The 15,427-nt window shown below is 48.2% G+C and overlaps 1 protein-coding gene across 1 annotated transcript in view; it reads right to left on the reverse strand.

The window, feature by feature from the left end:
* LOC105818991 (sodium- and chloride-dependent GABA transporter 3-like) overlaps positions 1–14,133 on the reverse strand; it is a 57,898-nt gene extending 43,765 nt beyond the window's left edge. Inside the window, exons 1-4 of the mRNA XM_012655139.1 lie at positions 13,821–14,133; positions 10,383–10,517; positions 10,117–10,257; positions 6,423–6,513 (exon numbers count right to left, since the gene is read on the reverse strand). Of these exons, the coding sequence (XP_012510593.1) occupies positions 6,423–6,513; positions 10,117–10,257; positions 10,383–10,517; positions 13,821–14,076 (623 nt within the window). The 5' untranslated portion in view covers positions 14,077–14,133. The remainder of the gene's footprint in view (positions 1–6,422; positions 6,514–10,116; positions 10,258–10,382; positions 10,518–13,820) is intronic.
* Positions 14,134–15,427: the final 1,294 nt, after the last annotated feature.

The following is a 15,427-nucleotide window of genomic DNA, read 5'->3' on the forward strand; positions in this document are numbered from 1 at the left end:
TCAAAACGCAGCTTCAGTATGGCCAACTTCATGCAGCCGCCCAAAGCCCAGGCAGCCAGCTGCCTCACCTTGGCTCTGTGCAAGCATCCTACAGGTAAACCTGGTGCCCTGCAATCCAAAAACTCTGTTTCCCCGCTTCCCAGCTCCTCCCACTGTGCTGTGCGTTTCCTTGGGCAGAGCCAGCATCCTCCTCATCTTTCTGGCTAATGACAAGGTGCCCAGCACCCAGTTTATATTAAGAAATGTCAAAAGAACAGTAAAGTGAAGAAAAAATGCACGAAGGGAGGCCCCCGTGTCCGCCATAGGGGCAAACAGGAGCTAGTTGATCAGCCTTCTCAGAGCATGTGGAGAAGAACCTCCAGCGACTCCACAGCCCTGCATAACGTCCTCCTCGGACAAGCAGCCACCGTTTATTGAGCACCTGCCACGTGCCGGGTGCTTTACAAGGAGCATCTTATTTGATGCTCTCGACAACCCTAAGGGGTAGGTACATTTACCATCCACCACCCCATTTTCAGAGGAGCTCACACAAGCTCAGAGAGGCTCTATAAGTTGCCTCGGGCCATGCACTGGCAGGTGGAGGAAGCAATGACTTAAACTGGGCTCCAGAACTTGCTGGCTAAAATCTTCACTTTGGCCATGTGCAGGCTGTGGGTGTGGGGGAGGGGCGGGTGATCCAAACTAGCGGAATTAGATGGTGCCACACGGTGCTCGGTTTTGACTTAGGGAAAGGGCCTGAGGGGCACTTCAGATCCTGCAGGAGGAGCACAAAGGCTGCTACAGGCAAACAGGCCGACTCTGCGCAGGCCTTGGCAGCTTGGGCTCAGCCGGGAATCTCTGCCTGCAGAGACAGGGCTGGAAGGGACACTTGTTCCTCAAGTAACAGGAAATAACTCAGGAACCCCGCATACGACACACCAAAGCTCTCAGAAAGCATTATCTCATTTAATCCTCACAGCAACCAAGAGAGGTCGGTAAGGCAGGGAGCAGGGTTAGTCCCCATGTCACAGATGGGAGAGCCCATCGCTAACACTCTGCTCACACATCCAAACCCTCCCAAACAGCTCCAGCTGTGCCGCGCTGGGTGCAGGAGGGATCTCGCTCAGTCTTCATCTCAGTTATCAGTATTTCCAGCTTACAGACAAGGCTATAACTCCAAGGCTGAACTCCAACAGTGGTGAGAAACATTCATTCATTTATTCACTCTTCCAGTCATTCATTTCAACAAACATTATCGAGCACCCAAAAGGTGCTGGCAAGACAACAGGGAACAAAACTAGACATAGTCCTTATCAGCACGGAGCCTAAATTCTACTGGAGGAAAGAGAGAGAATAAACAAGTAAACAAAGATACAAGGAGCTCAGACAGATAAAACTGTGTAGACATTAAGGAGGAGTGATGGGGTGGTGACTGGGGTGCTGATCCCGCTGGGATGGTCAGGGAGGGCTTCCGAAATGACACTGCAGTTAAGACTCCGTGACAAGAAGGAGCCAGCCGCACAGAGATCTGGTGAGGAGTCTTCTTGGCGAAGGGAACAGCGAAAGCCGAGAGACTGGACAAGCCCAGCACATCTGAAGGGCTGGAGGACGCCAGCGCGGAGGAGGGCAACGGGCAGAGGGGAGGACGGGTCTGAGAGAGAGGCGGGGAGGCGCCCCTGCCCCACAGAAAGAAGAAGGCTGCACCCCAGCTCCTCTGATCCCAAATCGCACGTCCTAAAGAAAATCAAGTCAAATGTCCACATGACTCAAAACTAAAAACTAAAAACAAATCTCCGCTAGTGAAGGTAAATCAGAAAGACAAGGCCTCATCCTTCTAGATGAAGAAATAGCACTGGAAACCCTTAGAGTGTAATGCAGGCCTGGCACACGAGCTCGTTCGCTGAATGGACGCCGTGCAAAAACGATTTATCCCTATCATGTACACAGGGAGCGGGGAGTTGCTCCCAGAACCCTGGACTAATGAGACTTCTGGGCTTGAGAAAGGGAAGGGAAGATGAATCAAGGTTCATCTGATGCCACTACGCTGCTTGCACACTTAACAGCACTTGACTCCACCAGAGGACACAGGCTCGGAATTCAGAACTGCAGACATACTTAGAGAAACACACGATGCCAGACGCATGACAGGTTCCTAAGGGAAATCTGACATCAGGAAGGTAAGTTGCCTCCTGCCAGAGTCAGACTCCAGGGCTGACCCAGGGCCTGAGCTGTTCTCATGGGCTAAGCCAGTGATTTTAATTACGCCCTGAAAAGGGAAATCAATCTTCAAGGTGGGGAGCAGGCTGAGGAGGTACCCAGGATCACGGCAAAGGCACGGCCAGTGGTGAGGAGGCAAATGGCGCCTTGTAATTGATTGTATGGTGACCTGAAAGCTGTCTGACCCCGCTTCTGGAGGCCAGCCCTTGTCTTCCAGGCCTGCCTCCCCCAGACACGCAGAGTGTGTGGCTCATGCGCACCAGGGGTGCAGACATTTGTCGAATGAACGCACCAGCAGGCAGCCAGGTATGGACCGAGCAATGCAGCCCAGCTGAGGTCCCCGGAGTTGGAGGCAGAGTGAGAAGGACAACATGGCAGACGCACACGGAGGATGTGAACAGAAGTGGGCATTTGCGGACCAGCACACAAGGAAAGAGCAAAGAGGGCTGGTGAGGAAATGTCTTTGAGGAACCCCGATCCAATACTTGAAGGGCTGTCACGTGGAAAAGGAATTAGGTGTGTTCTATCAAAGCCCCAGAAATTAACTTTTGGTAGAATTTAAGGAAGAACTTCTTCCTAGAAAAGTGTTCCCCAGATTGTGTTTCATGGGATAGTGGAATGTGAGCATTCAGGAGGTGGGGTACACTGGCAGGTGGGGCAGATTCCAATTTATTCCATAGGATGTAAGTTTGGGAATCTGGGTTAATCAAAGGCAAATGGATGTTCTCACTAAAGGACACAGCTCTTAGCCATTCTCAAACTTCTGTGTTTCAACAGCTTTTCACAGGATGCTACGAGCATCTCACACAATCTCTACATTTGATCTCACCTCCGAGGAACAGAGAAATTAGAGTTGCCTGACAAAAGCATCATATGAAGAGGCCAGTGTCACATCAGCACTTGAGCACTTTTGGGACGCAGAATTCAGCACTACATAGGTGATGCAGACAGAGATGCAATCTGATAATCTGAATAGAAAACTAGAACCCAGGTTCATTCTCCTAGGGACTTTCATCCTGAATGACCAGGTAGCTGGCAGAAGGTCCTTGCACGGGAGGGTGCTGCAAAGCAGCTGTCCCTTTCTGCCTCTGGTGTCCAGCTGAGCAGGTGATATGGGTATTGCAAAGGGATCCCTCAGGCAATCAGTGCTGTTGGGTGGGAGGCGTAACGACAGCATGAGTTCTTGCAAAAGCCCACTTTGACTCTTCTCGTATGGTATTTTCTAGAACATATTGCCTGCCTGCCTGCCTTCTGCATTCATCCATCCATTCTATAGTCAGTGAAGGCCTTCCATAGCCTGGCAGTGGTGAGGAAAACCAGACGAGGTGCTGCTCTAAGACTGCCTATTGGGGAATACAGATAATGGACAAATACGTTACACAAATGATGATTTAATTAAAGTTTTCCATATATGTCACAAAGGAAATGAATGGTGCAAAACAGTAATCTACACAGAGACTTTGTCCAGTCTGGGGTTTTAGGATGGGCTCTCTAAGGGAGCACAGAGACCATGTTTTGCAGACCCTTAAATGTGCAGGTCCAAAACAAGCCTCCGTGGCATTCCTTCAGGAAACCACAGCCCAGTAGAGTTGGGAAATACCACACAGGCCAATTAAGCACAGAAGCCTCCTCTCTAGCACATACCTTATGGATGCTCTATTTGAGACTATGATTCAGTAGGCTAGGTAGGTAACCAGGTGATTCGAACGCTACTGCTCTGCAGACCATATTTAAGTAGCACTACTCTATAAGGCATTTTTAAAAACCTAAATAAATGGAGAACTAGCTATACCATGTTCATGGACTCATAAAGATGTCAAGTTTCCTTGAATTAACCCGTAAGTTCAATAGATTTCTAATCACATTCCCACAGAATTGTTTTGTTTATTGTTGTTGGTGGCATTGTTTAACCTAACAAGCTGATTCTAAAATTCATTTGGAAGACAAAACAATTCTGAAAAAGAACAAAATGAGAGACTTGCCTTGCCAGCTAAAGGCCTAAAATAAAACCATAGGTATGGTATTAACACTGATGGATAAAAAGACCAATGGAACAGAATAGAGAGTCCCAAACCAGACCTGTCCTTACAGGAAAACTATATGTAGAAGGTAGCATCACGAATCAGACAGTAAAGAATGAATTATCAATAAGTACTGCTTTAAAAAATATGGTTAATTTTAAAAACTGGATTTCTACCTCATGCCATATTAAAAACATTAAATTCCAGACAGATTAGATTCTTAAATGTAAACCAAAAACTTTAAAATTCTTAGAAGAAAATACAGAAAATGTTTACAACTTTGGGGTAGGAAAATATATCTTAAATAAGACACCAACTGTCCAAACCAAAAAGAAAACATAGACAAATCTGACTTCAATAAAATTGAAACTTCTGTACACAACATATAAATAACAATGAAAAGCCACACACTGGGAAAAGATGAGAATATCCAGAATGTATCAAGAATTCATATCTGTAAGAAAAGACAAACAATCCAAACAGAAAAGGATATGAACCTGAAGTTCACAGATGAAGAAATCAAATAGTGAAAAAACATAAAAAAATGCTTAACCTCAAAAGTAATTAGAGAAATGCAAATTTAAAATAACGAGATATCATTTCACACCCATTACAATGGCACAGCAAAAACCTCCCAGACCACGTGCTGTCCAGAATGTGGAGTAGAAATTCTCACACACTCTTATTTGGAGTGTAAATTAGATCAATCCCTTGAGAAAGCAATTTTGCCTTACCTGATACAACTGACAATGCATGTACCCCACAACCCAGCAATTCCACTCAAGAAGCAGGGACAAGACATTTGCCCAGTGCGCTTACTAATAGTGGGAAATGGGCTATAGTCTAAGTGCCCGTCAAATGGCTTTGGAGAAATACAAAGTAGACTATTCATACAATGAAACAGTCTATAGCAAAAAAAAAGAAAGAAAGAATAAACCAAAGCTACATGTACCAATATGGATACATCTCAAAACCAACATTGAGCAAAGATACAAAGTTGTTATAAAAATGTAAGTAATAGATACCATTAGTATAAAAATTTTAAATATTCAGGAAAGACCTCAGTGGTTTGGGGTACATGTACATACTAAGAACAAGTATAAAGATGTACATGAGAATAATAAACCTAAATTCAGCATAATGACCTCTAGAAAGGGAAGGAAAAGAATGGTATCTGGAAAAAGAATAAAAATCACTCTTAAAACCACTGCCCCCTCCCCACACACACATATACTACTATTAATTAGCGTCCGGGGAAGGGAGGCTTCTTCAGTGAAGCCAGGCCTTTTCATATTGAAAGCCTCAGAGAGCATCTCATCCAGCCTTCCACCCATACCGGAAACTTCTGAAGCAAAGGATCCTCCTACCTCTATAACAGAAACTCCAAAGTCGGGACCACTTTGTATGGTTATGCAGGTTGTACATTACACAGTTCTGGAGTGCACACTTCATGTTAATGATGCCTCCTCAGGTTGTTCAGTGTGCAGCTTACACAACCGTATCCAGCAGCCCTGTAACGGTCTCTGATAAAACTATGCCCATCTCAGGGAAAATGCCCATCCACACAATTACTGCTCACTTGGATTCAGACACAATCCCAGCAATGATCCACAGCCCTGCACTGGTCAAACACTTCCAGGGATGGGTGCTCACAATCTTCTGAAGTCCTTTCAGACAATGCTATGTGAGTAAGTTCTTCCCTAAGCACATTTGAAACTTTCCTCTTTTTAACCTGTATCCATTAAAGTTGATCTACTTCCTTTCCACATGACACTTCGGCTTCTGGAAGAAACAAGGAAACATGCCGCCGCCGCCCCCCGCCGCCCCCGTAGACTTCTGCTTTCTAGGCTAAATATATTCTTGCTTGACTTAGCTTATTGCAAACATGCTCTATCTTCTCTTTTGTTCAAAATGAATTTTTAAACTGTCCATCCTTTCACCAAGCACTTCCTGCCCTGATAAGCAACTAGGCATGCTGACATGTTAGCAAAGAACAAGAAAGCATTTCTCTGAGCTGCCCCCTTGGGAAACCCCTGAAGATCCCCACGCTTGCTTCTAAAGCCGCCAAATGCCCATAGAAGCCAGGAAACATTAGGCTGGAAGAAGAATCAGGCTTTTTCCAGGGGACTGGGACGGGCAAAGCCAATTGATCAGAACCCGGACAGGGCCCCACAGGCCAAGGGAGACTAGTTCTTCTCCACTTACTCCCAAAACTCCATGACGGGGGAGGTGGCATTCTGCAGGGACACATGGCTGTAGTTGCTCACGTTCAGTTTCTGGAACTCCACACAATTTTCTACAGTGGAAACAAGATAAGAAATACAAGAAAATTAACTTCCACGAGGGTCGAAGCTTAAAAAACATTCAGAGCTCATATGCAACCCGGCAGTTTCATCCATCCGCCCCCAGTAAACACGCCTCGAAGAACACTGCGGGGACAATCGATACTTCACAAACAGGTCAAGGGCCTCTGTCGTAACTTTACAGAGAGAGAGAGGTCTGATTAGAATGGAAGGAAAGGTTTTGGGGGCAGGGGACAGAGTGCCACTCTCTCCCGTTCCCACCCCATGTGCCCTAACCCTCCCAGCCTTCGTCGCCAAACTTCTTTTCTTTTCTCCACTTCCCTGCCTCCGGCCTGTCCTCGGCATTTATCTGCCGTGCTCAGTGGCCCCAGTTGGACTAGAGGCACTAAAGGACTGGGTCAGTCACGGTGTCCCTAGGGCGGAAATGCATTTGAGACTCGGTTTTCTTGTATGTAAAAAGGGGCTAATAGCACGGCTGCCTCATAAAGCCGTGGTGGCTGGAGGAAACGGCGCGGACCCACGTGGGTGGAGAATCCCTAGCCTCCTCGTCATTCCCCAGCTCCATTTACTGAATGCCTCTTCTCGTTTCATGAAACTTGATGACCAAGGGAGACCTGAATCTCAAGTAGAAACATCCGAGTTTTCATCCTTCAAGGCCCAAAGCAACTCATTAACCCCTCCTCCAGGGAGCCTTCCCTGATCTCCCTCCTTTGAATTCTACAAAAGTTGGACTTCAAAACCCCTCCAAGGAATCACCTTCTCCAACTCCCTTTACTTTGAAGAGGAAGAATCTAGGGTTCAGAAATAGTTAAGGGACCCTCATCTGTACCCTCTTCCTCCTCTATAAAGCCACCAGACAGTCAGGGACAGAAGTGAGAATAAACTCAAGCCAGGGATCCATCTCCTTTGCCATGTTATTGCCCGGTACTGTCCCCCACCATGGGACTGTGCTCCTCTGTTCACAGTGCCGTCAGGGCCACCAGCCTGTGAGCTGCCCAAGGGCAGGGCCTCTTGTACCTCTTCGCCTCGGAACACGCTACGCCCTGCACAGTGGCAGCACAGAGCTCGTGCCAGCCTCACTCTGGCACGTCTTTCTTCTCACGAACGCATGCACCCTCCTGACTACATCTGCAACCTCTGGGGGCAGGCACCACCTCTTACAGGTGATGTTTCACACGTTGCAAGTGCTCACATCCCCTTTTGAGAGAATTCCCCAATTATCTGCCTCCTTCCTGCTGCTCTTGGCAAGGGCTAAGTATATTCCGAAAGGAGGTGCTCTGGGGGTCCACAGTCAGTCCTGAGAGCAGTCTGGAGATCTGAATTGTAATGTGTAAGCAAGATGTCTGGATGTGTCCTGTGCCTTTGCTGGGGAGAAGAGCCTTTAGCTTTTATCTGATTCTCTGAAATAGTATTTCTCAAATTTTTTCCCTAGAGCAAAAACATTTCTCGGACACCCAAGGTTGAAAGTTATTTTTATTAAAATGATATTTAATCATATACAAGTAAACAATGAGTTATAAAATCTTTGTGATTATAGTATTCACGTAAAAGCAAAATTAAATTTATAAATCAAATAGCACAAAACCATACTACAAAACCAACACAATTCAAAGTGACAACAGAAAATAGATGTAGGAGTAGGCAGGAGTCAGGGTCTGCTGAGTTCAGCTGGCTCGTTCCTCCACCTCTGGTCACACTTCGGCAAACCCTTCACCCCTACGGTTTGTGGCATCCTCAGCTGGATTTCACTTAGTAACAAAGCTCTACCTGTGAATTAAATCCTCTGCTCTCTTTCTCTTGGCCACTGGCATCCTTTTGCCACAACACATCTTAAATTGCAAACATGCACAGCGTCAGGGCCTGGAATCTCCTGACTGCCCTTGGTTATAAGGTGGTTGCGCAGACGATCCAGAATGTGCACATACTTTTAGAGTATCCTCAAAATAAATACACACAATTAAATTAGCACAGAGGACTCACGGGCCTCCAAGAATATGTCCTCGAATTTTAGTTTGATAAATATCTCTATGAGGTCCCTGGCCAAAGGAAGGTTAAGAACCAGGGCCCTAAAGAGAGATTGTGAGATCTCCGCAAAATGTAACAGGCAGGGGAGAAGGGCAGAGTCGGTCACCCAGGGCTAGAGCTAGATTGCAGCACCTTCTAGGTCTAACGCCTAGTGTTCCTTCTGTTGGTGACCAACTTCTTGCCTGGTCTCACTGTATCCCAGTCTTCAGAACAGCAGGCCACTTTCAGATATAACCTAACCACGGGGTATCACACAGAGCGTGAACCAGTTAAAGTGTGTGTACCCATTCCACTCAAAAGGCAGTGGCTGTCTGGAGCACTGCTGAGAAAGGCTCTGAGGCCAAGACTAGACTGAGCAGAAAAGAGCTACAATCAATTAGTGATGTCTGCTGCAGGCACGGCTACCTTAGGAAGGAATTGGTTGGGCAGGTGTTTGCCTTCCTTGGATTATAAAACTCAGTTGTGATAGGAGGACAAATTAAAAAATGAATAATATTTCAGAATCAAAAGTAATCTAAAAGATTATCCATTCTAGGGGGTGAGGGGGCTGAATTCAAACAGTTTATCATAGCTGGGTTGGACAGGTACAGTAAATGAACAAAGTGAGCTGGGCAGGGACTGTGGCAACTCAAGGTCAGATGTGTCACCTGAAAGCAGTAGCAGCTTCTCAGCTGCAGCCATTGCTGCCAAGCAGGAATGTGCGTCTGCTGTTGCCAGATCTTTTAATTTTTTAAGAGAAGCTGGAAATATGGATTTTTTTCACGTAAGACTTCTGATTTTTAAATTTTGGCAATGAAATGCATTTTTTTTTTTTTTTAGCGACAGGGTCTTGCTCTGTCCCCAAGGCTGGAATGTAGTGGCATGATCATAGCTCACTGCAGCTTCGAACTCCTGGGCTCAAGCGATCCTCCCACCTCAGCCTCTCGAGTAGCTGAGATTACAGGTGCACACTACCACACTCAGCTAATTTTTCTATTTTTTTGTAGAGATGGGATCTTGCTATGTTGCTCAGGCTAGTCTAGAATATCTGGCTTCAAATGATCTTCCTGCTTTGGCCTCCCAAGTAGCTAGGACTACAGGTGCATACCACCATGCTTGGCTAACAAATACATTTTTTAAAATTTGCTGTTCATTGGTCCAAAGACTACCTGGCCTATAAGTCCTCTGGCTGCAGCCCTTGATCTTGTCTAACCCCTTCATTTTACAGAGGAAAACCTGACACTCAGCGAGGCAGGGCTGGAATTGGAGACCTGGGCCCCTGAATCTAAGTCTAGTGCCTCTTCTTCATACTCCCACTCTGTCCCCAAGGGGCTCAGTCCCTGAATTTGACAAAGAGAGGAAAGAACGTCACTATTCTCCTAACCATGCCAATCCCTGGGCTGACGCTCAGCTCAGGCTTCAGGGTTGCCACTCACAGAATGTACCAGACCAGGGTACATTTCAGGGACCAACCTAGAAAACTGGACTCATGATGGAAGCCAGAGGCCAGGACTGGTCTCAAGGACAGACCACACCCCCAATCCCAGGTCCCTCTGCAGGACCAGCAGAGAGACCTTCCATTGGGGCCATACCTGTGTTCCACTCATGCCCACAAGTGGCCCAGGGGAGCTCCGTGGTGAAGCAATTGCACAGGTAAAAAATGGCCCATGCCAGGATGATGATGTAGTACACATTTAGATGGGCCTCAATCACCTGCGTTGCATAGCCAATGCCTGAAAGGACAAAGGAAAGGGAGCAATTTGAGTCCCTGTGTTTTCAAAACAGGCCTCAGCTAGCTACCTTTGCAGTTAGACATTCCCTGGACAAAATTTTATTTTCTCACTAACTCAGTACATACCTTCAAATAAAGGGCAAACTTTCCTCCAACAGGTAATGCCACCTTCACTTGTGAATTGCCCCAGAGCTGTTTCCAAGAAAAAAACAGGAATTCCACAGCAAATAAAAAACACCACGTAGGGAATCAGGAATGCCCCTGCAAACATACAAAGGAATAAGATTAAAACTGTCCCTGCCATTGCATGTTTGGCACAAAAAATCTTTAATAAGCATCTACTACAGGCAAGATATAATGTCTCTGAGCTTGAATTCACGTTCCCGCTATGAGGACAGCAGTCCTTACAAAATGCAGCTGGCTTTGTGTTCTCTGCCACCTACCACCTTAAGTAAGTTTACCTCACATCTCCAAGCCTCAACTTCTTCGTCTGTAAAATGGGACTTTAGTCCTTAGTAGCCACAACACATCTCACAGAACTATTGTACGGCTAAGATGATAATGTAAAAGAAAGCATTTTATTTATTCGATTCTTTTACTTGTACATTTCATCCTCCAGCACAGGTCCAATTCATGCCTTCCCTGAATGTCGCAGGCTTCTTTTTCATTTAAAGTAACCTCAAAGGCCAGGTGAGGGGGACCCATTCCTCTTATTTACTTTGGAAGTGTCCTGCAAAAAATGTCTTCCATAAAGAAAAGCATTCTCGAGGAATTCTATAATGAGCAATATCAGGCCTCGGTTGAGCGCTCCTGCACACGAGGCCAAGGTGTGGAGTTGTGTCGTAAGGCGTCTGCAGCAAGAGTATACGCAGCACGGCTGGCTTTGAATCAGTCTGGCAAAAGACCACCCTAAGCTTTAGTGCTACTATCTTGAAACATAATACCTCCTGCCTGGGCCTTTCTGTGAAACAAATTAAATAACTGAGGTGAACATGAGTTATTACACCCAGAAGGAGTTTTTTCCCAAATCCCTCATTCTCTCTCTCCCATCTAATAACAAAGCAAGGAAACACATGCTATTCATCGCCATCTGATGTCGCAAACGAAGGCTTTAACTGAAAGCGCTTTTTGCTAAATGAAGTCTCTTTAACCACAAGGATTAATAACAACAATTTCGATCAATCCTGATAGCAGGACCACATCCACCAGGTTTTGAAAGGCTCTTAGCTCTTCTGGGCAGGTGAGTCATTTAAAGTTTCACATTGGGGAAGAAGTACTTTAAACTATTGTTGGGATCTATGAGTAGCGCAGCGTATTTTTTACAAGTTGAGAAGCAGATACTCCAACTATATTAGAAAACAAACGTTTATAAAAGAGAATAAGAGGCTCTGTTTACTGAATGTAAATCTAAGTGATTAAAACAAGCTTGTTTTTGGGCCTGGCACGGTAGCTCACGCCTGTAATCCTAGCACTCTGGGAGGCCGAGGTGGGCGGATTGTTTGAGCTCAGGAGTTCGAGACCAGCCTGAGCAAGAGCGAGACCCCGTCTCTACTAAAAATAGAAAGAAATTAATCGGACAACTAAAAATATATAGAAAAAATTAGCCGGGCATGGTGGCGCATGCCTGTAGTCCCAGCTACTCGGGAGGCTGAGGCAGAAGGATTGCTTGAGCCCAGGAGTTTGAGGTTGCTGTGAGCTAGGATGATGCTATGGCACTCTAGCCTGGGCAACACAGTGAGACTCTGTCTAAAAAAAAAAAAAAACAAGCTTGTTTTAAGATGGCAGGTCCTGTAATATTGGTATGTTATTTGCCTGTGAACCCTCTAGAATCTAACAGACGACACTGACAGCCTTTTGGCCTGTGTGTTCACAAAGCTAGTGATCCCTGCGTAACAGATCTGTGCATCCAATGGAAGCTCTTGAAAAGTTAGAGTAGGCAAAAAAAAAAAAACACCAATGACTCATTTTTAAAACTTTACTCACTACAACCGTTTTTTAAATCTGTGACAGAATTTGTAATTAACCCAATTTACCCTGTTTTCTGCTTTTAGGAATGCTTTTTGTGTTGGCATAACAATTTCCTGTTTGAAAATAATGGTAAAACAATTCGTGCCTGGGACTACCCCAAAGGGTTTCCAAGTGGACATCGCCGCTTACAAGGGCTGAATCCGCAAAGAGAAGCGGGATTCACAGCCGAGAGCACAGGGCACGTCTGGGGTCTCCAAGTCCACTCCCTCTCTCCCCTTGCCAAGCCACCAACACCGGCGGCCACTTCATTACCAGTGCAGAGCAGGCTTGGAGCAGCCTGTGCCTTCAGGATGAATGTCCCCAAAGAAAGGGCCCGGGCCAAACAGTCCCCTTCTCGCTCTCCCAGCAGCTGCTCGCACAGGAAGTCCTCTCTGCACAGCCTCACAGCATGGCCCCTGCCAGCCAGATCCTGAGCCACCTTCTTTGGGGTTGGGGAATTTGCTGGGGGGCAGGGGCACAGCAGCGAGAGGGGGGAATACACAGGCACAGGCTTTTTCTTGGAGAAACTGTGCCAGCGAAGGTTGTACAAGATCCCTTGCCACGGGCCTGCTGATATGACAGGAGCGGGTCCTGAAGGCCAGAGCCCCTTCCCTGAGCTGGGAGAGTTGTGACCCACTGCCATATCTTCTGCCAAACTAACTTTGAGATGTTGTCACTATAAATGACAGTCATCACCTTCCTTTCCCTCCCCCTTCCACATCACCCAGCATCTCACAAACATTAAATCAGTGTTGTTGCTTTTGTTGCGGGTGACTCTGAGACCAGTACAAGAAACTGCTTGGTGTCAATTCTTCCACCAGAGGGTCCAAAAATATTAGCTCTAGAAATAGCCTTAAGAGCAAACGAAAGACTAGGCAGGAAGGCAAACAGGAATGCCTCACCTGAAAGTTCTCCCTGTTGTTAGTCCCATCCCAGTTTAAAGCAAGGCCCGTGATGGCAGACCCCCATCTTTATTTCTGGCTAAGTGAGTGACTTCTCTGACCCTTAGTCTCCTCATCTGCAAAATGGGTAGACTGCTGCCTACACAGGTGACTATGAGGATGAAATGACATGATATAGGTAAAGCTTAGCATGGTGCCCGGCATTTCAGTCACCGCTCAAAAACCGGGACGGCTCAGGTAATTCTCAGTCCCTTTCTCTCAGGCCATCTCCATTTCGCAGAGCCGAGGCTCCAGGGGTCTAAGCGGCTGCTGCCCAAACACCACTGCGGTGTTTTGTTTTGCAGAGCCAGCAGCAAGGGCTCCTGGGCTCGGTCGGCACCTCATGCCGTTCATGGACAGAACGTTCCCAGCGGTCAACCCGCGTCCCGGCAGGTGGCACACTCAGGTGCGAAGCGGCACGTGCGCATGCGCACTGGCACAGGTGAGCCAAGCTCTGCGGTGAGTTCACAAGCCAGGTGGCCCGAGGTCAAGGTTCTCCGCGAGGGTCCCGCTTCACGCAGGCGCGGGAGGGGGGTCTCGCGCTCGCCCCTGGCTCCCAGCCCCCACGGCGGGTGGGGCCCCCTCCCAGCCTCCTCCCTGTCGCATGCCGCCTCACCTCCTCCATTCTTGTAGCACAGGTAGGGGAAGCGCCACACGTTGCCCAGCCCAACGATCTCCCCGGCCACGCTCAGCACGAACTCCACCTTGTTGTTCCAGTGGCCACGCTCGTGGACCGCCTTGTCGCGCTTGCCGCGCGGGTCGCGCGCGGGCGCCGCGTCCCCGCTGCCGCCGCCGCCACCCGGCGCCTCGGACTCCCGCGCCTCCTCGGCAGCCTTCCCATTGCCCAGGGGCAGCGCCTCCTCCGCCGTCATGGCCGCGCTGCCGCCTCGTGCGCCGCCCGGCTCTGCGCCGCCGCCCGGGCGGGCTGGCTTTTCAGGAGGCGCGAGCGGGCGGGAGGGGCAGGCAGGGGGTGGAGCTGAGGGACCAGGCCGGGCCGGCGCGGAGACGGGGACCGGCACGCGGCGCGCCAGCCCGGCCCGCAGGGCGCCCACGCCGCCCGGCCCGCCCGGGAGCCGCGAGCACCTCGCGCGCCGAGCACCTCGCGCGCCATCCTTCCCGCAGCCCTACCGCCGGCCTGTTAGGACAGGAGTGGAATTCAGGCCTAGGCGGGCTCTAGTCACCCATTTGGTTTTGCCACTCTCCGTGACCTTCAAACGTCTGGGCCTCGGCTTCCCCTCCCTAGTAGGAGGAGTGGACTCTAGACCAGGCTTCTGTAACTTCAACGTGCACACCAGGCACCTACCTGCAGGTCTCCTTTAAACTGTAGAGCCTGGTCTAGTAGGTCTGGGTGAGCTGGGGAGTCTGCCTTTGCAACAGGCTCCCAAGTGATGCCGGTACTGACGGTCCAGGGACTGCGCCTGAGGAAAAGGGAATCAGTGGACCCTTGGCTCCTTCCCAGCCCCCAAACACCCTGCAGGTCTTGTCCATGCTGATGTCCACTGCTTTAAACAGTGTGGCAGTTACGTGCTTGTGCCTGGAGACAGGTAATCTAAGTTGCATCTTGTGCTCCACCTGTCTTAGTTGTGTGACTTTGGCCAGTTATCTGGCCTCTCTGTGCCTCAGTTTCCTGATCGGCAAAAGGAAATACCGATAATGTCTTTCTCTTAAGTTTTTTGAGGGGTGGGTTTTGGTGAAAGGTTAATAAGTAAATGCTTATGGAGTACTTACTACATTGGAAGTGCTGAGTGAACATTAGCCATTATTAGTATTATCATACAATATGTAGACATATTTGTGCATCTTCTTACTTAATATGTGTCTCCCTACTCAACTGTAAGAATGATAAACACTGTCCCGTTCATTATACCAGCCACAGAGCCTAGCACAAGAATTGTCACATCATGTGTGCTCAGTAAATATTTGTGGCCAAAGAGGAAGGGAGGGAAGAGGGAAGAAGAAAAGGGGAAGAAGGAAGGACTGTTAGAGCCGCAGGGGGCTACAGTGATGTCATTGCACAGGCCTGGAGAAGTCCAGATGTGGGCCCTCCATCTGTCCTCAGAGCTCCCTCTGGGCTGTCTGGGACATGCTCCTTGAAGGGAGGGAAGGGGGAAGGAAGAAGAAAATGGGAAGAAGGAAGGACTGTTAGAGCCGCAGGGGGCCACAGTGATGTCATTGCACAGGCCTGGAGAAGTCCAGATGTGGGCCCTCCATCTGTCCTCGGAG

The sequence above is a fragment of the Propithecus coquereli genome, unplaced genomic scaffold (assembly GCF_000956105.1).
Source record: "Propithecus coquereli isolate 6110/MARCELLA unplaced genomic scaffold, Pcoq_1.0 Scaffold461, whole genome shotgun sequence".
NCBI lineage: Eukaryota > Metazoa > Chordata > Mammalia > Primates > Indriidae > Propithecus > Propithecus coquereli.